Raw genomic sequence first — 15,847 nt, 5'->3', positions numbered from 1 at the left:
TGTAATCCCTCTCAGTTAACAGAGACACCGGACAACACAACGTAACTTTTGCTTCCTGCAGACGCTTACATTCACATTCACACACCAGTCAGTCTGAGCTTTGACTTCCACCCATGGAAAGTCCCTGAACTGGGGCAAATATTTTTCCTAAGTGGTGACCAGCCACTTCTTCTGTCCCAAAAGACAGGACTGAACTCAGACTGGTCCCCGGGGGAAAACTCACTGGTCAGACGTCTGGTTCCAGAAAGGGCTTTCCTGTCCTCCTTGGAGTCCACTGGGGCATGAGCGGGGGCCCGGTGAGGACTGGGACCGAGTAAGGCACTGCAGGCGCACCTCCCCGTCATTGGGGGCTTGGTCAAGTGGGCCCACCTGCCAGCTCTTGCACAGTGGTGCTTCAAAGGGGCAACTAGGCTGTGTGTTTCTTGGTCAGGGGACCAAATTATGTTGCAGAATTTACCAGGTGACTGGAAAATATACAGTGAGTACCCAGAGATTCATGAAAAACCCTTTATTTAGAGCAGTGCTGCTGGCTCAGGGGATTTGAAGATCCAAAGCCTGAACAACTAATACAATGAGATTACTCCTGATATATATATACTAGAGGCCTGGTGCACAAAATTCTTGCATGGGGGGAGGGAGTGGTCCCTCAGCCCAGCCTGCACCCTCTCCAATCTGGGACCACTCGAGGGATGTCCGACTGCTCTCTCACAATCCAGGACTGCTGGCTCCCAACTGCTCGCCTGCCTGCCTGCCTGCCTGCCTGCCTGATTGCCCCTAACTGCTTCTGCCTGCCAGCCTAATCACCCCCTAACCACTCCCCTGCCAGCCTGATTGATGCCTAACTGCTCCCCTGCCAGCCTGTTTGCCCCTAACTGCCCTCCCCTGCAGGCCTGGTCCCCCCCAACTGCCCGCCCCTGCAGGACTGGTCCCCCCCAACTGCTCTCCCCTGCAAGCCTGGGTCCCCCCCAACTGCCCTTCCCTGCAGGCCCGGTCGCCCCCAACTTCCCTCCTCTGCCAGCCTGGTGACCCCTAACTGCCCTCCCCTGCAGGCTTGATCTCCCCCAACTGCCCTCCCTTGCAGGCCTGGTCCCTCCCAACTGCCCTCCCTTGCTGGCCATCTTGTGGCGGCCATCTTTTTTCCACAAGGTGGCAGCCATCTTTGACCACATGGGGGCAGCCATCTTTGACCACATGGGGGCAGCCATCTTGTGTGTTGGAGTGATGATCAATTTGCATATTACTCTTTTATTATATAGGACTAGAGGCCTGGTGCATGCAAATTCATGCACTGGAGGGAGGTGTCCCTCAGTCTGGCCTGCCCCCGCTCACAGCCTGGGAGTCCTCAGGGGCGGGAGGCGACCTGGCAATCAGGGGAAGGCGACGCCCCATCACACCTCTGCTGCTGCCACTGCAGGCAGCGCATACCTTGGCCGGCCCTGGTTACCTTAGCCTTGGGCGCCCCTGGGCAGCTGGGCAGCTGCCATCCGAGGCTTGCCTGCACCTCGGGCTGGCCCTGGGCGGCTGGGGGGCTGAGGGGACTCTGGAGGCAGACGTGCGGAGCGGCCGGGCCCGCCTATTCGCCTGCCACCCCTGAGGGGCTGAAGGGACTGGGCGCCGCCATCTTGTGCCTGTGGGCACCACCATCTTTGAGGGCGCAGCAGTCTATTAGCATATTCCCTCCTTATTGGCCGTGGGCGCCGCCATCTTTGCAATGGTGTGAGGGTCAATTAGCATATTCCCTCTTTATTAGATAGGATTTCTAAATTCTTTGTTTCCTTACTTTTGGGCTTTTGAAGCCCTACCTATGTTAGTTAGAATGGGGAAGTAAGATCACAGCTAAAGGCCTGGCCTGGGTGGTGCTAGTGACCTCTCCTCTGGTTTGTGGCCCTTGTAAACTGGGAGTTTTTAGGAAAGCAGGTTATTGCCTAAGGAAAGGGCAGTGACTTAATTATAGGCTAAGAAGAATGTGCACTAGGACACCCGTCCCTGGCACAGATTCAGATTGCTACCCCTAGGTTGCCCCCTATAATCCTCCTCATTGGAAGAAAAAGTGCTATAGAATTGTTGAAATTCTTTGGAGGCTAGACATCTCCACATCCCATCAGAGATGTTCTATATAATATACGACTATATTTCAGAAGGATTTTAGAAGCTCTTTTTAATCAACTTGATTGATGAAAGGGTAAATTCTGTGTTATTTTATTAATTTAAAAATGAAGAATTATTGCAATTCAAATTCTGGTTTCAAAGAAATGACTATAACTAAACAAATAGAACATTCTAATCTCAGAACAGTTATAGATTAAAAAATACTCAGGACTTTCCACACTAAAACAATTTCATCTTTTGTGGAGTTGGAGTGTGTGATTGAGAGAATAATTGGTGGAAATAGGAAAAATTGTAGGGAAATGGATTTATAACTGATTTTTAAAATTCCATTTTTTTCCAGAAGGGACATTATAGATCTGGGCTGAATTTGAACTTTTTTATTATATTTAAAATCATAGAGGCCAGGGTTCTTAGACTGGCTGGATTTAAGTAGATCTAGGATAATCTGGAATATTTGGCATAAATTTCCTAGGAAACTGAGAATTCAAAGGAGGGTATGTTATACTTTCCGTAATATTTATTGAGTCTTATTAAAAAGTTGAAGGAAAGAAGTTTTTATTATACAGATCGGAATAGGTAAACTTGTCAGGCACTTTCAGTTAGGTTTTTGCTTTAAAGCATATTGTAGCCCTGGTTGGTGGCTCAGTTGGTTGGAGTATTGTCCTGAACACCAAAAGTTTGTGGGGTTCCATTCCTAGGGCACATACCTAGGTTGAAGGTTTGATTCTCGGTTGGGGTGTGTTTGGGAGGCAACTGATCGATGTTTCTCCTACTCTCTCCTTTCCTCTCTCCCTAAAATCAATAAACATATCCTTGGGTGAGGATAAAAGAAAAAGCATATTGTAAACTATTTTGGTATCTTTTGAGTTCTGGACTCTTATCTAGTTTTAATTTTTCAAATTTGTTCCTGTATTAGTTTCCTAGGGCTGCTGTAAGACATACCACAGACTGGATGGATTAAATGACAGATATTTTTTTCCTCACAGTTGTGGAGGCTAGAAGTGAAAAATTAAAGTCTTGGCAGGATTGATTTCTACTGGAGGCCTCTGTCTTTGGCTTGCAGATGGCTGTCTTTTTGTGTTTTCACAGTCTTTTTTCTGTACTGTCTGTTGTCTGTGTGCTGATGTTTTCTAAGGATACCGGTCATATTGGATTAGGACCCACCCTGTTCACTTCACTTTAATTGCCCCTTTAAAGACCCTGTCTCCAAATATAGTTATATTCTAAAGTACTAGGGATGAGGACTTCAACATATGAATTGGGGGGTGCGGCGGTGGCAGAGCACACAATTCAGCCCATAACAGTTCCCTTATCTTTTCTTTAGTTTATTATTTGTTTTGGGGTCAACAGGGAAACTTTATATAATAGAATTAGTTCTGTTGCATGGGCACTCTTTAATATAGCCATTATTTTCAAGGTGAGTTGGGGCCAATTTCCCAACATGCTTTTTATCTTTGAATTCTGTGGATCAAAATCTAATAACTTTAGATCTTTATTTTGAAACCCTGTATTCTCAGGAGGTAAAGCTTTAGAATTTTAATAGGTACATGTTAGACTCTGTTCTGGACAAAGAATCTCTCTGAACCAAAAAAGCAGAACCAAAAATAATGGCATCAGTTATCCTTTTGGGCTGAAATAACAAACTAAAAAGCTAGCTGTTATGCCAAATACCGTATGAAACTCAATTTTGGATAACAGGACAGTTTCCTCATATTTCAACAGGTAATTACACCTATGCTGCTTTGCTGAATTGAATCAAGTTCTGCTTACAAAAGATAGCTTTTACCAACTAACTCTTTGTACTATGTCAGTTTAGACTTGATGTATTTAATAAAGATGTTACCTAAAATTTTATTAACTTAAAATAACATTATTAAATATTAGCACTTCTTAATATTTACTCACTTTATGCCTCCTGTATCTTTGTAAAGTGACAATGGAGTGTTGAGAAACAAGTTTGCGCATATGGAGGGATTTGTAAATTTTAGTGCCGTACAGAGATGTTGGTTATGGTATGCACGATGGGACTCCACTTTTGGGGACAGCTTCTGTTTTGACTAAGCAATTGGCCCACCACTCACCATTTGACAAACAATTGCAACCAAATATCTCTCCATTTAAGGAACTTTGAATACTTTTTATCACCTCTCCTCCTCTGTAATGTTCATATTAACACATATTTCATCAATATGACACTCTTTGTGACTTTCCTCTTTTAAACTTCCCTCAACGTTAATTTTCATTTGAAGTTAAGTATGCAATTACATACTGCTTCGTTTGAGGAATACTTGTCTGTTACCAAGTTACCTATTAAAATTTTAGGAATTACTAGGTAAGTAACACAATAAAATATTTAAAATTTTAAGTCAGAGGTAATATATTGAACAAATTACATGTTGTTGATTATTTTTATTTAATACAATGGGAATATTTTGATTGACGAGAAAAGAATGTTGATTAAGTCAGTTTTCTTTATTTAAAAATGTTTTATAATATAAAAACAAAAACTCTAATGGCATTGCTTTAATTCTTTATGAACTTTTATTTTGAAGTTATTTCAGATATACAGAATTGTGCATTTCAGCAAACTGCAAAATTTCAAAATATTACAAAGCATGTTTGAATACCTTTCAGTAGCATTTACATTTGCTTTATTCTTATATCTATATCTGAATCTATATATCTACGTCTGTCTTCTTTACCTGAAGCATTTCGGAGTAAATTTTAAGCCTGGCGCTCCTGTCTCCTAAATATGTCTTTATTTCTAAAATCAAGAAAATTATTTTACATTACCAAAATTAAGATGTTAACAGTGATATATTACTGTCATTTAATCTGTGGATCATATTCAGATTTCACCAATTATCTCATTAGATTTTATAGTAAAAGAAAAAAAAATGTGGTTCAGGTTCCTGTATTCCATTTACCTTTCCTATCTCTTTACTTTCTCTCCATCTGGAACATTTCTTAGTCATTTTTTGTCAACTATGACCTTTACTTTTTTCCCCTTCTTATTAGCACAGGCAATTTATTTTATAGAATGTCCTTCATTTTACATTTATCTGTTTTCTCATTATATTCAGGTTATGCATTTTTGGCAAGAATACCTCAGAAATGTTATTGTCTACCTATGAGCATCACATAGGAGACAGGTGATGTCTATCCCATTACAGGTGGCGTTGGCTTGGTTAAGATGGTGTGTCTCAGATTTCTCCACTGCAGTTACTATTTTTTCCCTTTGTCATTAATAAGGTATTTTATATGGAGATACTTTGAGATCCTGGAAATATTTTATACTTTCACTCACTAGTTTTAGATACTTCCTAGTTTCTATATAATGAGGAATAAGGCTAAAGTTTACAGTAGCAGTGGCAGAATTTATGAGTCTATTTATTTAATCATGGAGGCAGATAAATGACAACACAGTGCCAGAAAGATTATTCATTACTATTGAAATTTGATACATTAAGAACTCAGAGGTGAGCCCTGGCCGGGTGGCTCAGTTATTTGGAGCATCGTCCCATACGCCAAAAACGGTTCTGAGTTCCATTCCCTGTCAAGGCACATAACTATGTAGCGGGTTTGATCCCTGGTTGGGATGCGTTAGGGAGGCAACTGAGCAATGTTTCTCTCACATAGATGTTTTTTCCTCCCTCAAATCAATCAACATATCCTTGGATGTGGATTAAAAAAAACTCAGAGGTGAAGCAAAACCTAATTTACCTCATTGCATTTGATAAGCTCAGTTATTTATTTTTCGGGAAATACATTTGAAGCAACAGATTAGTAAGAGGGAATGACAAACGGTCTAGACACAAACACTGACAACAGTGACTACTTGATGGTGATGAAAAAGATAAAATTAAATTAAAATAGAAAATAGATCTATAAACAGCTAGCTGATTGTGACCATCTAATGTAAGCATGTAGAATACTTACTCATTCTAGTCCTTTAGTATGATTATGTCCCATAATATGGCATTTGGTGATTGTAGTTGTTTGTACCTGTTTGAACAAAAGATTCATGGTGAGATGGGGCATTGCCAGTACAAATTGACTTATCAGCTATTAGTAGACCCTGCAGGATGGCATACCTTGATGAATATATCCCAATCAGTAATTTGCCTTTGAGGATTCAGAAATTCTAATTTTGTAAGGCTTACTCCTTTGTATTTTCTTCTCATGTGTCCTTCCCTTCTCCCTCCCTTCATCCCTCCCTCCCACCCCTACCTCTCTACCCTACCTTACACCCTCCCTCCTCTCCTTTGTTTATTTCTTCTTTCTCACATTGATTTTTTTTCTCTCAAATCTTACTTTTGCTGACTAAATCACAAGATTTATGTACTAGAATGTCAATATATTAACCTTTGATGTATAATCATACTATCTAGTGCAGTGGTTCTCAACCTTTCTAATGCTGCTACCCTTTAATACAGTTCCTCATGTTGTGGTGACCCCCAACCATAAAATTATTTTCGTTGCTACTTCGTAACTGTAATTTTGCTACTGTTATGAATCGTAATGTAAATATCTGTGTTTTCTGATGGTCTTAGGTGACCCTGCTAGCGGTTCTCAACCTGTGGGTCGCAACCCACAGGTTGAGAACTGCTGCTGTAGAGCCTAAGACAATCGGAAAACATAGATATTTACATTATGATTCATTAACAGTAGCAAAATTACAGTTATGAAGTAGCAACAAAAATAATTTTATGGTTGAGGGTCACCACAACATGAGGAACTGTATTAAAGGGTCGAGGCATTAGAAAGGTTGAGAACCACTGATCTAGTGGATCCCTTTATTCATGTTTCTTGTAATTAGAACACATTTCTGTTGGGTAATAAAACTATGTATGAACCAGGTTCTCAAAAATGTGTTTGGCCTGGCCAGTATGGCTCAGTGGTTTGAGTGTCAACCTATGAACTAGGAGGTCACAGATTCGGTTCTTGTTCAGGGCACATGCCTGGGTTGTGGGCTCAATCCCCCATGTGGGTCATGCAGGAGGCAGCCAATCAATGATTCTCTCTCATCAATGATGTTTCTAGCTCCCTCTCCCTTCCTCTCTGATATCAATAAAATATATATATTTTAAATGTGTTTGGTGAGGAAAGGTTCACAATAAGGAAATTCAGTTTTATATTTTGAATGTTTAAGACTTTTTTTTTCTGAAAGTGTGTTCCATATAATTCTCAACCCATAAAGATGCTCTGCAAAAGAAGGTGTGTGGTTAAATAAATACTATACATTATCTTTTTCTTGTTGAGTTCCAGGGCAGATTGAGTTTGAGTAATCTTTCTTAAAAAGAAAGCCTGTTTAACTTAGCTTAACTCAGTGTTGTCTAGGCAGAAGTGACACAGGAACCCACCCAGCCCCAACACACACACATAATAGCTCTCAGAATAAATGTTTATCAGTATCATATTTTTATAGTTAGATTTTTTTTTTCTTCTAGGTGGGACAAGGTATACTTGCTGGCTTACTAGACATCCATCTTTGACTCTGTTTTCTTTTTATAACCTTTTGTTCCAGTTAGCCACTTTCACTTTCTATTAATTTTCCCTTCTTCCCTCCCTTCTTTCTTTTTGAAAGATATTTTTAAAACTATTATTGAATATTTTGACGTGGGAGCAATTTTGTTTCTTCGTATTGCTCTGTTCTGATGTCTAGGTGTCGAGTTGAACTTGCAGAGGGAAACTATTTTTAAGTTCTCAGGGATGGGAGCCATAAATTGTTTATCTAAACTATGTTGCACTTATAAGATCCCTGAAAATAATAACACAGGGTGTATAGAAAATATTTCACATGTCCTATTTAATAACTTTGGAATTGTATTAAAATGTATTTATTGATTTCAGAGAGGAAGGAAGAGGGAGAGAGAGATAGAAACATCAATGATATGAGAGAATCATTGATTGGCTGCCTTCTGCACACTCCTTATTGGGGATCAAGCCACAACCCAGGCATGTGCCCTTGACTGGAATCGAACCCAGGACCCTCCAGTCTGCAGGCCGACGCTCCATCCACTGAGCCAAATCGGCTAGTTAAAATGCATTTAGAAAAATTTCTTTAGAAAAGGTTTAAAATTATAAGTTTTACTTTAAAAAGATATATTTCTGTTACCTGAAAAATTTAGACATGTTAGAATGTTTTGTAGACTTTACCAATACTTGAACCTAAGTGGATATTTTAAAAAAATTTTGTAGCTAATGAGTTTGCTTTGAGTATCCGATTATTATTTGTTATCTACTTAATTATTTTGTTTTGAAATACTTGCAGCTCACTAATTTAGATTGTAAAATGTTGTTATGTTTCTGTTATATAACTCTGTTGGGCTAAAGTGGATCCATTTTTGTATTCCATTCATGGGTCCAATGTACTTTTTTTTCCTACACAGTTATTAAGAGGCCTTCTAAGGTAAAACAGAGCCTTATAATTAATTTGGTTCTTTAAACTTTTATAATAATATGCTTTATAAAGGATAATAGCACATAATTATCTAGCTGATTATATTTATTACATGCTTTACATACATTTTTCCATGAGGAAGATCAGAAAGGTCAGAACATGCTGGGAGGGACAAAAATTCTAGCCCTACCTCTACCCTTTGTGATAGGTGTGTCTCTCGATTTGCTGTCCATTCATTCACTCATTCATTTTATATTTAATTGCCTAGTGCAGTGGTCGGCAAACCGCGGCTCGCGAGCTACATGCGGCTCTTTGGCCCCTTGAGTATGGCTCTTCCACAAAATACCACGTGCGGGCGCGCACGTACAGTGCGATTGAAACTCGGTTTTCGGCCTGGGCGAGCCTATTTTGAAGAAGTGGTTCTAACGCCGAGCCACATTCAAGGGGCCAAAGAGCCGCATGTGGCTCACGAGCCGTGGTTTGCCGACCACTGGCCTAGTGTATAGTATGTACTTTCACTTAGCTTTTAAAATTATTTTCTCACTTAACATAGATGTGTCAGAAGGATTGATATAAAGCCCTTGGCACATAGTAGGTTCACCTCTTGAATATTTAGAGTGGAATGATGCTTTCTCACATGAAATTTGTTTCTACTAATAATAGGCTTTACATTTTTTTTCTTATTTATACTATAGAATCTTATTTCTCACAAAACCATAATTTGCTTTCAAAAATATATATTTATACTATCTAAAAAGATCTTCATTTAGTGCTGCATTTATTTTACAAAGGTTAGATGCTTATTTTAGTGATGATTTGTCATTAAAATTATGTCAAAATGTCTTAAAATGTTGTTGAAACTGTAAACAAACTCATAACACACACAGAGCTAATTATGGATGCCATCTGTTTATTTTTACAAAGCTTTTTTTTTTAAGACCATGGCATTGTTTGCTTATGATAAGCTTCAGGATTATTATAATGACTAAATCCTGTCCTTCAATTAGTGTAGTTGAAGATGGGAAGACAATTCGTTTGTTCACTGACCTTTTCCCGCGTCAGAAATACAGCGTCATGAAAAAAAAACAACCTATTGTGAAGTGCCTTTAGAACATGCTTAATTTTTATGAGAAAATAAATTGATATCAAAGCAGCAGATGTGGCCAAAATTCTATTTAAAATTTTCAAACTTATTCAAGGCTTTAGGTGAGCGACAGATGATCTGTTCTTTAACAGTGCCATAAGTGGCTTTATTTTAGCTCAGTTCAGTTTAGGAACTTGTAAGCTATCGATCAGATTTACAATGATGTGTATCCCTGTTAGTATCCCTCTCTGTCAGTGCATGTTTTTGTACATGTGTATCCCATGTGTTAGTGTGGAAGGCCAGGGATCCCCATGACAGCATCATCCAAGGTAGTTACCAGCAATTTGCTGAGAGAGCAGAGTGATTTCACTGGCTCAGTTTTGCTATTGTGCATGCTAAGCACTCCCCACGTAGGTCTGGAGGGAAAACAACCTGCAGGATCCATCTGCTGCTTTCTGCTACACTGCATTGATGTAAGAGTACGCTAATCGGGTTGCCTGTCAGGACAGGTTAGTGAAAGCATGCAAGTGGGTGAGACTTAGGCTAGACTAGTGCTTTGGAAAATCATAATCTGCCTCTGTAGATGCCATGCTAAGTGTAGCAGAATAGGTTGATTATCAGCCACATTGAGGACTGCAGTTAAATATGTAATTTTCGGTTATGAATTAACTGAAATTTAAAGTGTTAAACATTGCTGGACCACTTCTAGGTAAAAACTGGGAAAAGTGATACAGATAGTTTACAAATACTTTTTAGTTGTTAGTGTTTCTTATCATGCTTTGCACGCTATTGTGTTTATTCTTTAATTTTATTCTCTCAGTTTTTTAGTCAAATATGATTAAATGTAATTAACATTATTTTACCCAGAAATTATTGGACTTGTTCTTGCTTATTTCTGTTTATTTACCTTTTCCTACACCTATTGACTGGCAGATCTTGGCCTTGCAGGTTGAGCATCCTGTCACAGAATGCATTACTGGCCTGGACCTAGTCCAAGAAATGATCCGTGTTGCCAAGGGTTACCCTCTCAGGCACAAACAAGCTGATATTCCCATCAACGGCTGGGCAGTTGAATGTCGGGTGTATGCTGAGGTAAATGAATGATGTTGGGATGAAGGAGGGTGGTTGTATCTGAGTCACGAGACCCCAGGTATAGTTAAATAACAAAGTAAAGTTAGGGTTTTATAATCCTTGTCCAATATTTGATTATGTAATCCAGAATTGAACCAGAAAATAAGGTTAGATAATTTTGACATAATTCAAAATAGTTTAAAAGGTTTGAATTTAATTAATTTTCATGTATTTTTCCTAGATGGAAAAATAGCTACCAATCAGTTTAAGGGGCAACAAAGCATTTAATATTCTTGTGCTTCACTGGACCTTGGGTTTGTTTGTTTGCTTGTTTCAAACCATGTTTGAAATAAACTGCAGCATTTATGTCCATATTTTTAAGAGCCTACTCTGAGCACACATTAGTTGTTAATTCAATATTTACTTAAATTTTTTCAAAGTTTCTTTTTCCTAAAAAGTTCATCCCTTATGATTACATGAAAATAACAATTGAAATTTAAATTGCAAAGCTTTTGATAAAACTTTTCCTTCATAATTTTAATTATGGATTTTACTCATAAGCACTCAGTTCAGTACATTTACATTATTTTATAAAGATAACTATAAGTCTGATAATAAAGCAATTAATGTCTGAAAATACTATTTTCAAATTATTAAAACTGGAATGTAAGAAAACGTACTGTCTTTTACTTTATACATGAAGCCTGTCTATTGAAATAAAAAATAAACCAGCAATATCGGAGTTTAAGAATACAGAAGTTGTTTGGAAGTGTTGTTTAAGGATCTTGAGAAATACGTTGTGGCTTGGTTATTGTTCATGCTTTTTTATTATATTTTAAGTGTTATTCTTCCTTCTTGTTATGACACTGAATTTATGTAATTTTTATCCTGATGCTCTAAGGTATTTATAATTGAGCACATATCTACTACCATGTACAAAGCTTCTTTTCAGGTCTTTATTTAAAGAACAAAATTATCAGATTTTACCATATGTGAGCTGTTCTGAGAATGAGAAAAACAAATATCTTTATTGTACTATTTTTGTTGTTCTGAACTTGAGTGTGTTTTGATGTAGCACCTAAGTTATTTTATTTTTGCCCAAGGCCTTCTAAGAAGATTTATAAAAAGTTGGAATTTTACCAATTTTAATAATGTATAATCAAGGTTAGGCTAAATTCTGCTTACAGTTCTGTTTGATTTTTACACTTTTAAGTTGTCTAGAGTGAGTATAAGACAGTAATATTCTGAAATCTGTGATTTGATAAGTATTGTGTATGGAAAAATAGACCTATAAATGCTTCTTCATTGTGTAAATATTTAACCTTGTGCTCATCTATATTTCAAAGACTGTGCTTCCTTTCCTTTGAACTTTCAGGACCCCTACAAGTCTTTTGGTTTACCGTCTATTGGGAGATTGTCTCAGTACCAAGAACCAATACATCTACCTGGTGTAAGTCATTAAACTGTAATACCAAGTGAGGGCTTAAAAATCTTGATTTATGTCATACTTTTATGTTAAAGCATGTCAACACCAAAGGGTGTAAATTGAAGGACAAGTGAAATTCATGGGGAATTACAATTTTGTGTGTGTGTGGTGTTGTTTTTTTTAAAAAATATTTTGTACTTTATAATGTGCAGGAAGTCAGAATCCATTTGACGGGGGAAGTCTGGAAACATCTGACTTCTAATCTAAATAAATAATAGTTTACAATGTTCCTAATTCTTTCAAAAATTGTAATTAATAAGAGCATGGAATCCTAAGAATGGGAAATGACTTTTCTGTTACAATATAACCTTTTCAATAAATCTAATCCAGCTTCCCTATATAGTCAGATGTCAGGAAATTCAGGCCCAAAATCAGCTTGTTAATTGAAATGGATTAAGGAAAACAAGCTACCTCATTTTGGTATGTCACTGACTTTAAATACATATTATTTACACCAGTTAAAGAAAATTGATCATTGTCCACTTTATTCCATAGTTCTTCTATATTTAATAGTTCTTTAAATAGTTTTTATTGCATAAAAAGAACAAGGACATACCCTTTCTTTTAATCAAGGTAATAAGTGCACATATATATGACATGGTGTTAGCTGGTGTGTGACAAGGCTGTACCATCTGTGAATATGATTATTCAGTTTGATTACTGGCATGAAGATGGTGAAAGATTACAGGAAGAATTCTAAATTTGAAGATGTTATTGGATATATGATTTATTTCACTTTTAAAATTGTTTTTGCCCATGTGCTTTCTAAAGGGACTTGACCCTTTCTAGGGTCGAAGACTCCATGCTGTGTTCAAAGCCTGAAGGCAGAAAAAAAATTGTAAAGATTTAACAGGCATTATGTGATGTTAAATAGCAGATGAGAAAACAAGTATTATGGGGACACATCTAAACATTTTTTTAATCAAACAAAAAGTATTAAGTAAGAATTCTTAATGATAACTCTAGTTGTTAGAAGTTTTCACCATGTTGTAATAGCTAGCAGGATGTCAAACATTTTGCCCTCGCAAGTTTTTGCAATTTGCAATTTTCGAACGTGAGACCTGTTGAAAGTATAAGTGATAATGGACAAACTATACCCCCTACGGTCTTTGTCCCTCCAAATCTTTCTTCAATTAATGCTGCAGCAGGAGTTTTATGTAATAACATTTGTGGTTGTGAGCCATCCATAGAAAGAAAAAACAATTAAAATGCCTTAAATGTTCTGCTTACTGCTGTTATTTGCTTGCGTGAATGTTGCATGTCAGCTAAATGGACCAAGGAATAGATAAAGTGATTGGGTGCGGGAGAGTGCACACTAAGCTTTGTCTATCATTATTGCTGGGAGCAATCAAATTGATGTCAGCAGGACAGTAGATGCGTTGACAGCTGTAATTATGTATCTCCATGGTGATCACTTTTGGCCTGTCATGGAGGCCCACGATTCCCCTTCCTTGGAAGCATTTAATCAGCTTGGGCTGTCACTTGTCAGGTAGACATGGTGGGCTGGGAGTTGTGCTGAGGGGGAGAGGTGAATCGGGAGTGAAGGGTGGGAGACGGGGCTACTGTTGGTACAGAGGAGAGACATTTAAATGATGCCAGAGGTTTCTGAGCAGTGGTTTGAGGCTCTCCTATATGGGTGCTTGGGTGTTTCCCTTCTTGCCTTCTTAAAGTAGATCAGTCATTTTTAACATAGGAAACCCTTTGTGTTTCTTACCATTTTGGTCATAAGAATACAAACTTCAGAGTTAACGTACGGTCTGTACTTTTCACATGCATCTTTAGGCCTAAAATTTATTTATATGGCAAATATGAAGACTTTCTTTCTATCTTTGGCCACCATATTTTGTAAATTTGTTATTTGCAGACTGCAATTTTGTTCTGCTCAGAAATTTGTGAATAATTTTATCTGACTTTGTTCTTAAAGCTTTTAGTGTAAAAGCTAAATATATTCTTTTGTAGAGCCTTTGTTTCACTTGGAGGAAAGGAGACTTGATTTGACTTTTAATTCATTGTTAGGCATTTTAGAAAGCTGATTATTATTTGAAAAAATATGCAAAAGCAGTAAATTATAAGTGGGAGTTTTTTTTGTTGGTAATGTTGATTTGCTTATACAAAGATATGTGTTGATTATATATAATACATTTTGATATTACCCTACTTATTTTTAAAGGAAAATGACATAACCTTCTGTAATTATAATTTTAATAAATAACGAAGACAAAATTATATTTGGGGGCCCTAGGTGACCTAACTCTTAGGATGCTGTTATTCAAGGCAACTAAACTTTTAAGTTATGAACTATAGGAGAATGTAATAAATATTCTTTATTGCCTTTTAATTTTCAGTGGATTGAACATCAAAGTTCCACACTGGCTTTATAGCACTTTATGTAGCAAGTAATAGAATATGTTTAAAGTAAAAAGTTTTAGAACTTGTACCAATTTCAGTTTTAAATACAGCTTTAGCAAGTGTGCTAAGGTTTTAAATAATACATGGTGGTAAAATTAGCTCTTTAACTTTTTGCCACTCAAATTTAAAAATTGCAAGTTCAGAGATGTCTTCTGATATGTAACTTGATTACCAGTTGCCATTTTGGGGCTATTTAAATGTGGGGAGAAGGTAGATTATAATTTTATTGCTTTCACAGCTGCCCCGTTAATTCTTTTCTAGTTTTAATAAACACTGCTTGTGAATTTCATAGAACTTCAGTTTATGTCCTGAAGTATGTTTTCAGAAAATAGAAAGCCAAGTTTATTTTTTAAGTGCCCAGATTGACTTTCATTTAACATTAAGGTTTTCCTATGTGAATGTGAATGCAAAGAAAATTTTTGTGTTTTACAAATACAGGAATAAAAGTACTCTGGGTTAGTGATAATGTTGTCTTCTAAAACCTTACAAAGAGAATAATAACAGTGTGACTTTTTTAAGGGGATGAAACTATGCTTTATCTTTTGATGTCACTGTATAATAAAGCCATCATCATACCCTCATGTGGATATCCTAGACAAGAGGTTCTACATGTGGTCCCTTGATAATTGCCTAAATTAAAATATTAAAGGCCTAACAGCCGCTGAGTTGACCTTTTTCTGCCTTGCTGCAGACAGATGAGCTGCTGTTTATTAGGAAGGCTTCTTCCCACAGGTGAGGAGCTTCCGCTTCTCTCTTCCCACCCCTTTACAATGTTGGGCATCAAAGTCCTGCTGTTCTTGCAGCTTCGATTAAATTCTTCCATCCTCAAGACCCCTAGGACATGCTTGACAGTCTTAAGTATTTTGATTAGCTTTTAAATACTTCAGATTCCTAAACTTAGGCACCATAATTTAATAACTATTTCATCCTCAGCAACTGCTCATTTAAAAAGTTTTACATGGCTAACCTCTGCGCCTTATTGCTGATATCAAACTGGGAGATGAAAACAAGAGTCAGCGATGTACTAACTTGTTGGCTGGTTAACAGCAATCAGGCTCTTCAAAAGAATTGTTTGAACTTGTACTATTCCACACCCTCTCCCATGAAAACCACAAAATCAGAACTCTAATTGGGGCTGTGTCCTTACAACGCAAAGCCATGAAAAAAGCTGTGTAAACAATCAAGTCTCAGGGGACTAACAGTAAGAGAAAAAAAGTGTTTTACAGTTGAGAGGGTGAGGCAACAAAGGAAAGTGTTGCAGACATGAAAGGCTCAGGACCAGCTT

At 37.5% G+C, this 15,847-nt stretch overlaps 1 protein-coding gene across 2 annotated transcripts in view; it reads left to right on the top strand.

Moving 5' to 3' along the window:
• The window catches only part of PCCA (propionyl-CoA carboxylase subunit alpha), a 377,531-nt gene that overhangs the window by 186,504 nt on the left and 175,180 nt on the right, over positions 1-15,847 (top strand). For both annotated transcript variants that reach the window (XM_079779445.1, XM_079779444.1), the window contains exons 13-14: positions 10,545-10,688; positions 12,043-12,117. In XM_079779445.1, coding sequence (XP_079635571.1) covers positions 10,545-10,688; positions 12,043-12,117 — 219 coding nt within the window. The remainder of the gene's footprint in view (positions 1-10,544; positions 10,689-12,042; positions 12,118-15,847) is intronic.

The sequence above is a fragment of the Cnephaeus nilssonii genome (genome assembly GCF_951640355.1).
Source record: "Cnephaeus nilssonii genome assembly, chromosome: 8".
NCBI lineage: Eukaryota > Metazoa > Chordata > Mammalia > Chiroptera > Vespertilionidae > Cnephaeus > Cnephaeus nilssonii.
This window is presented reverse-complemented; position numbering and strand designations above follow the sequence as displayed.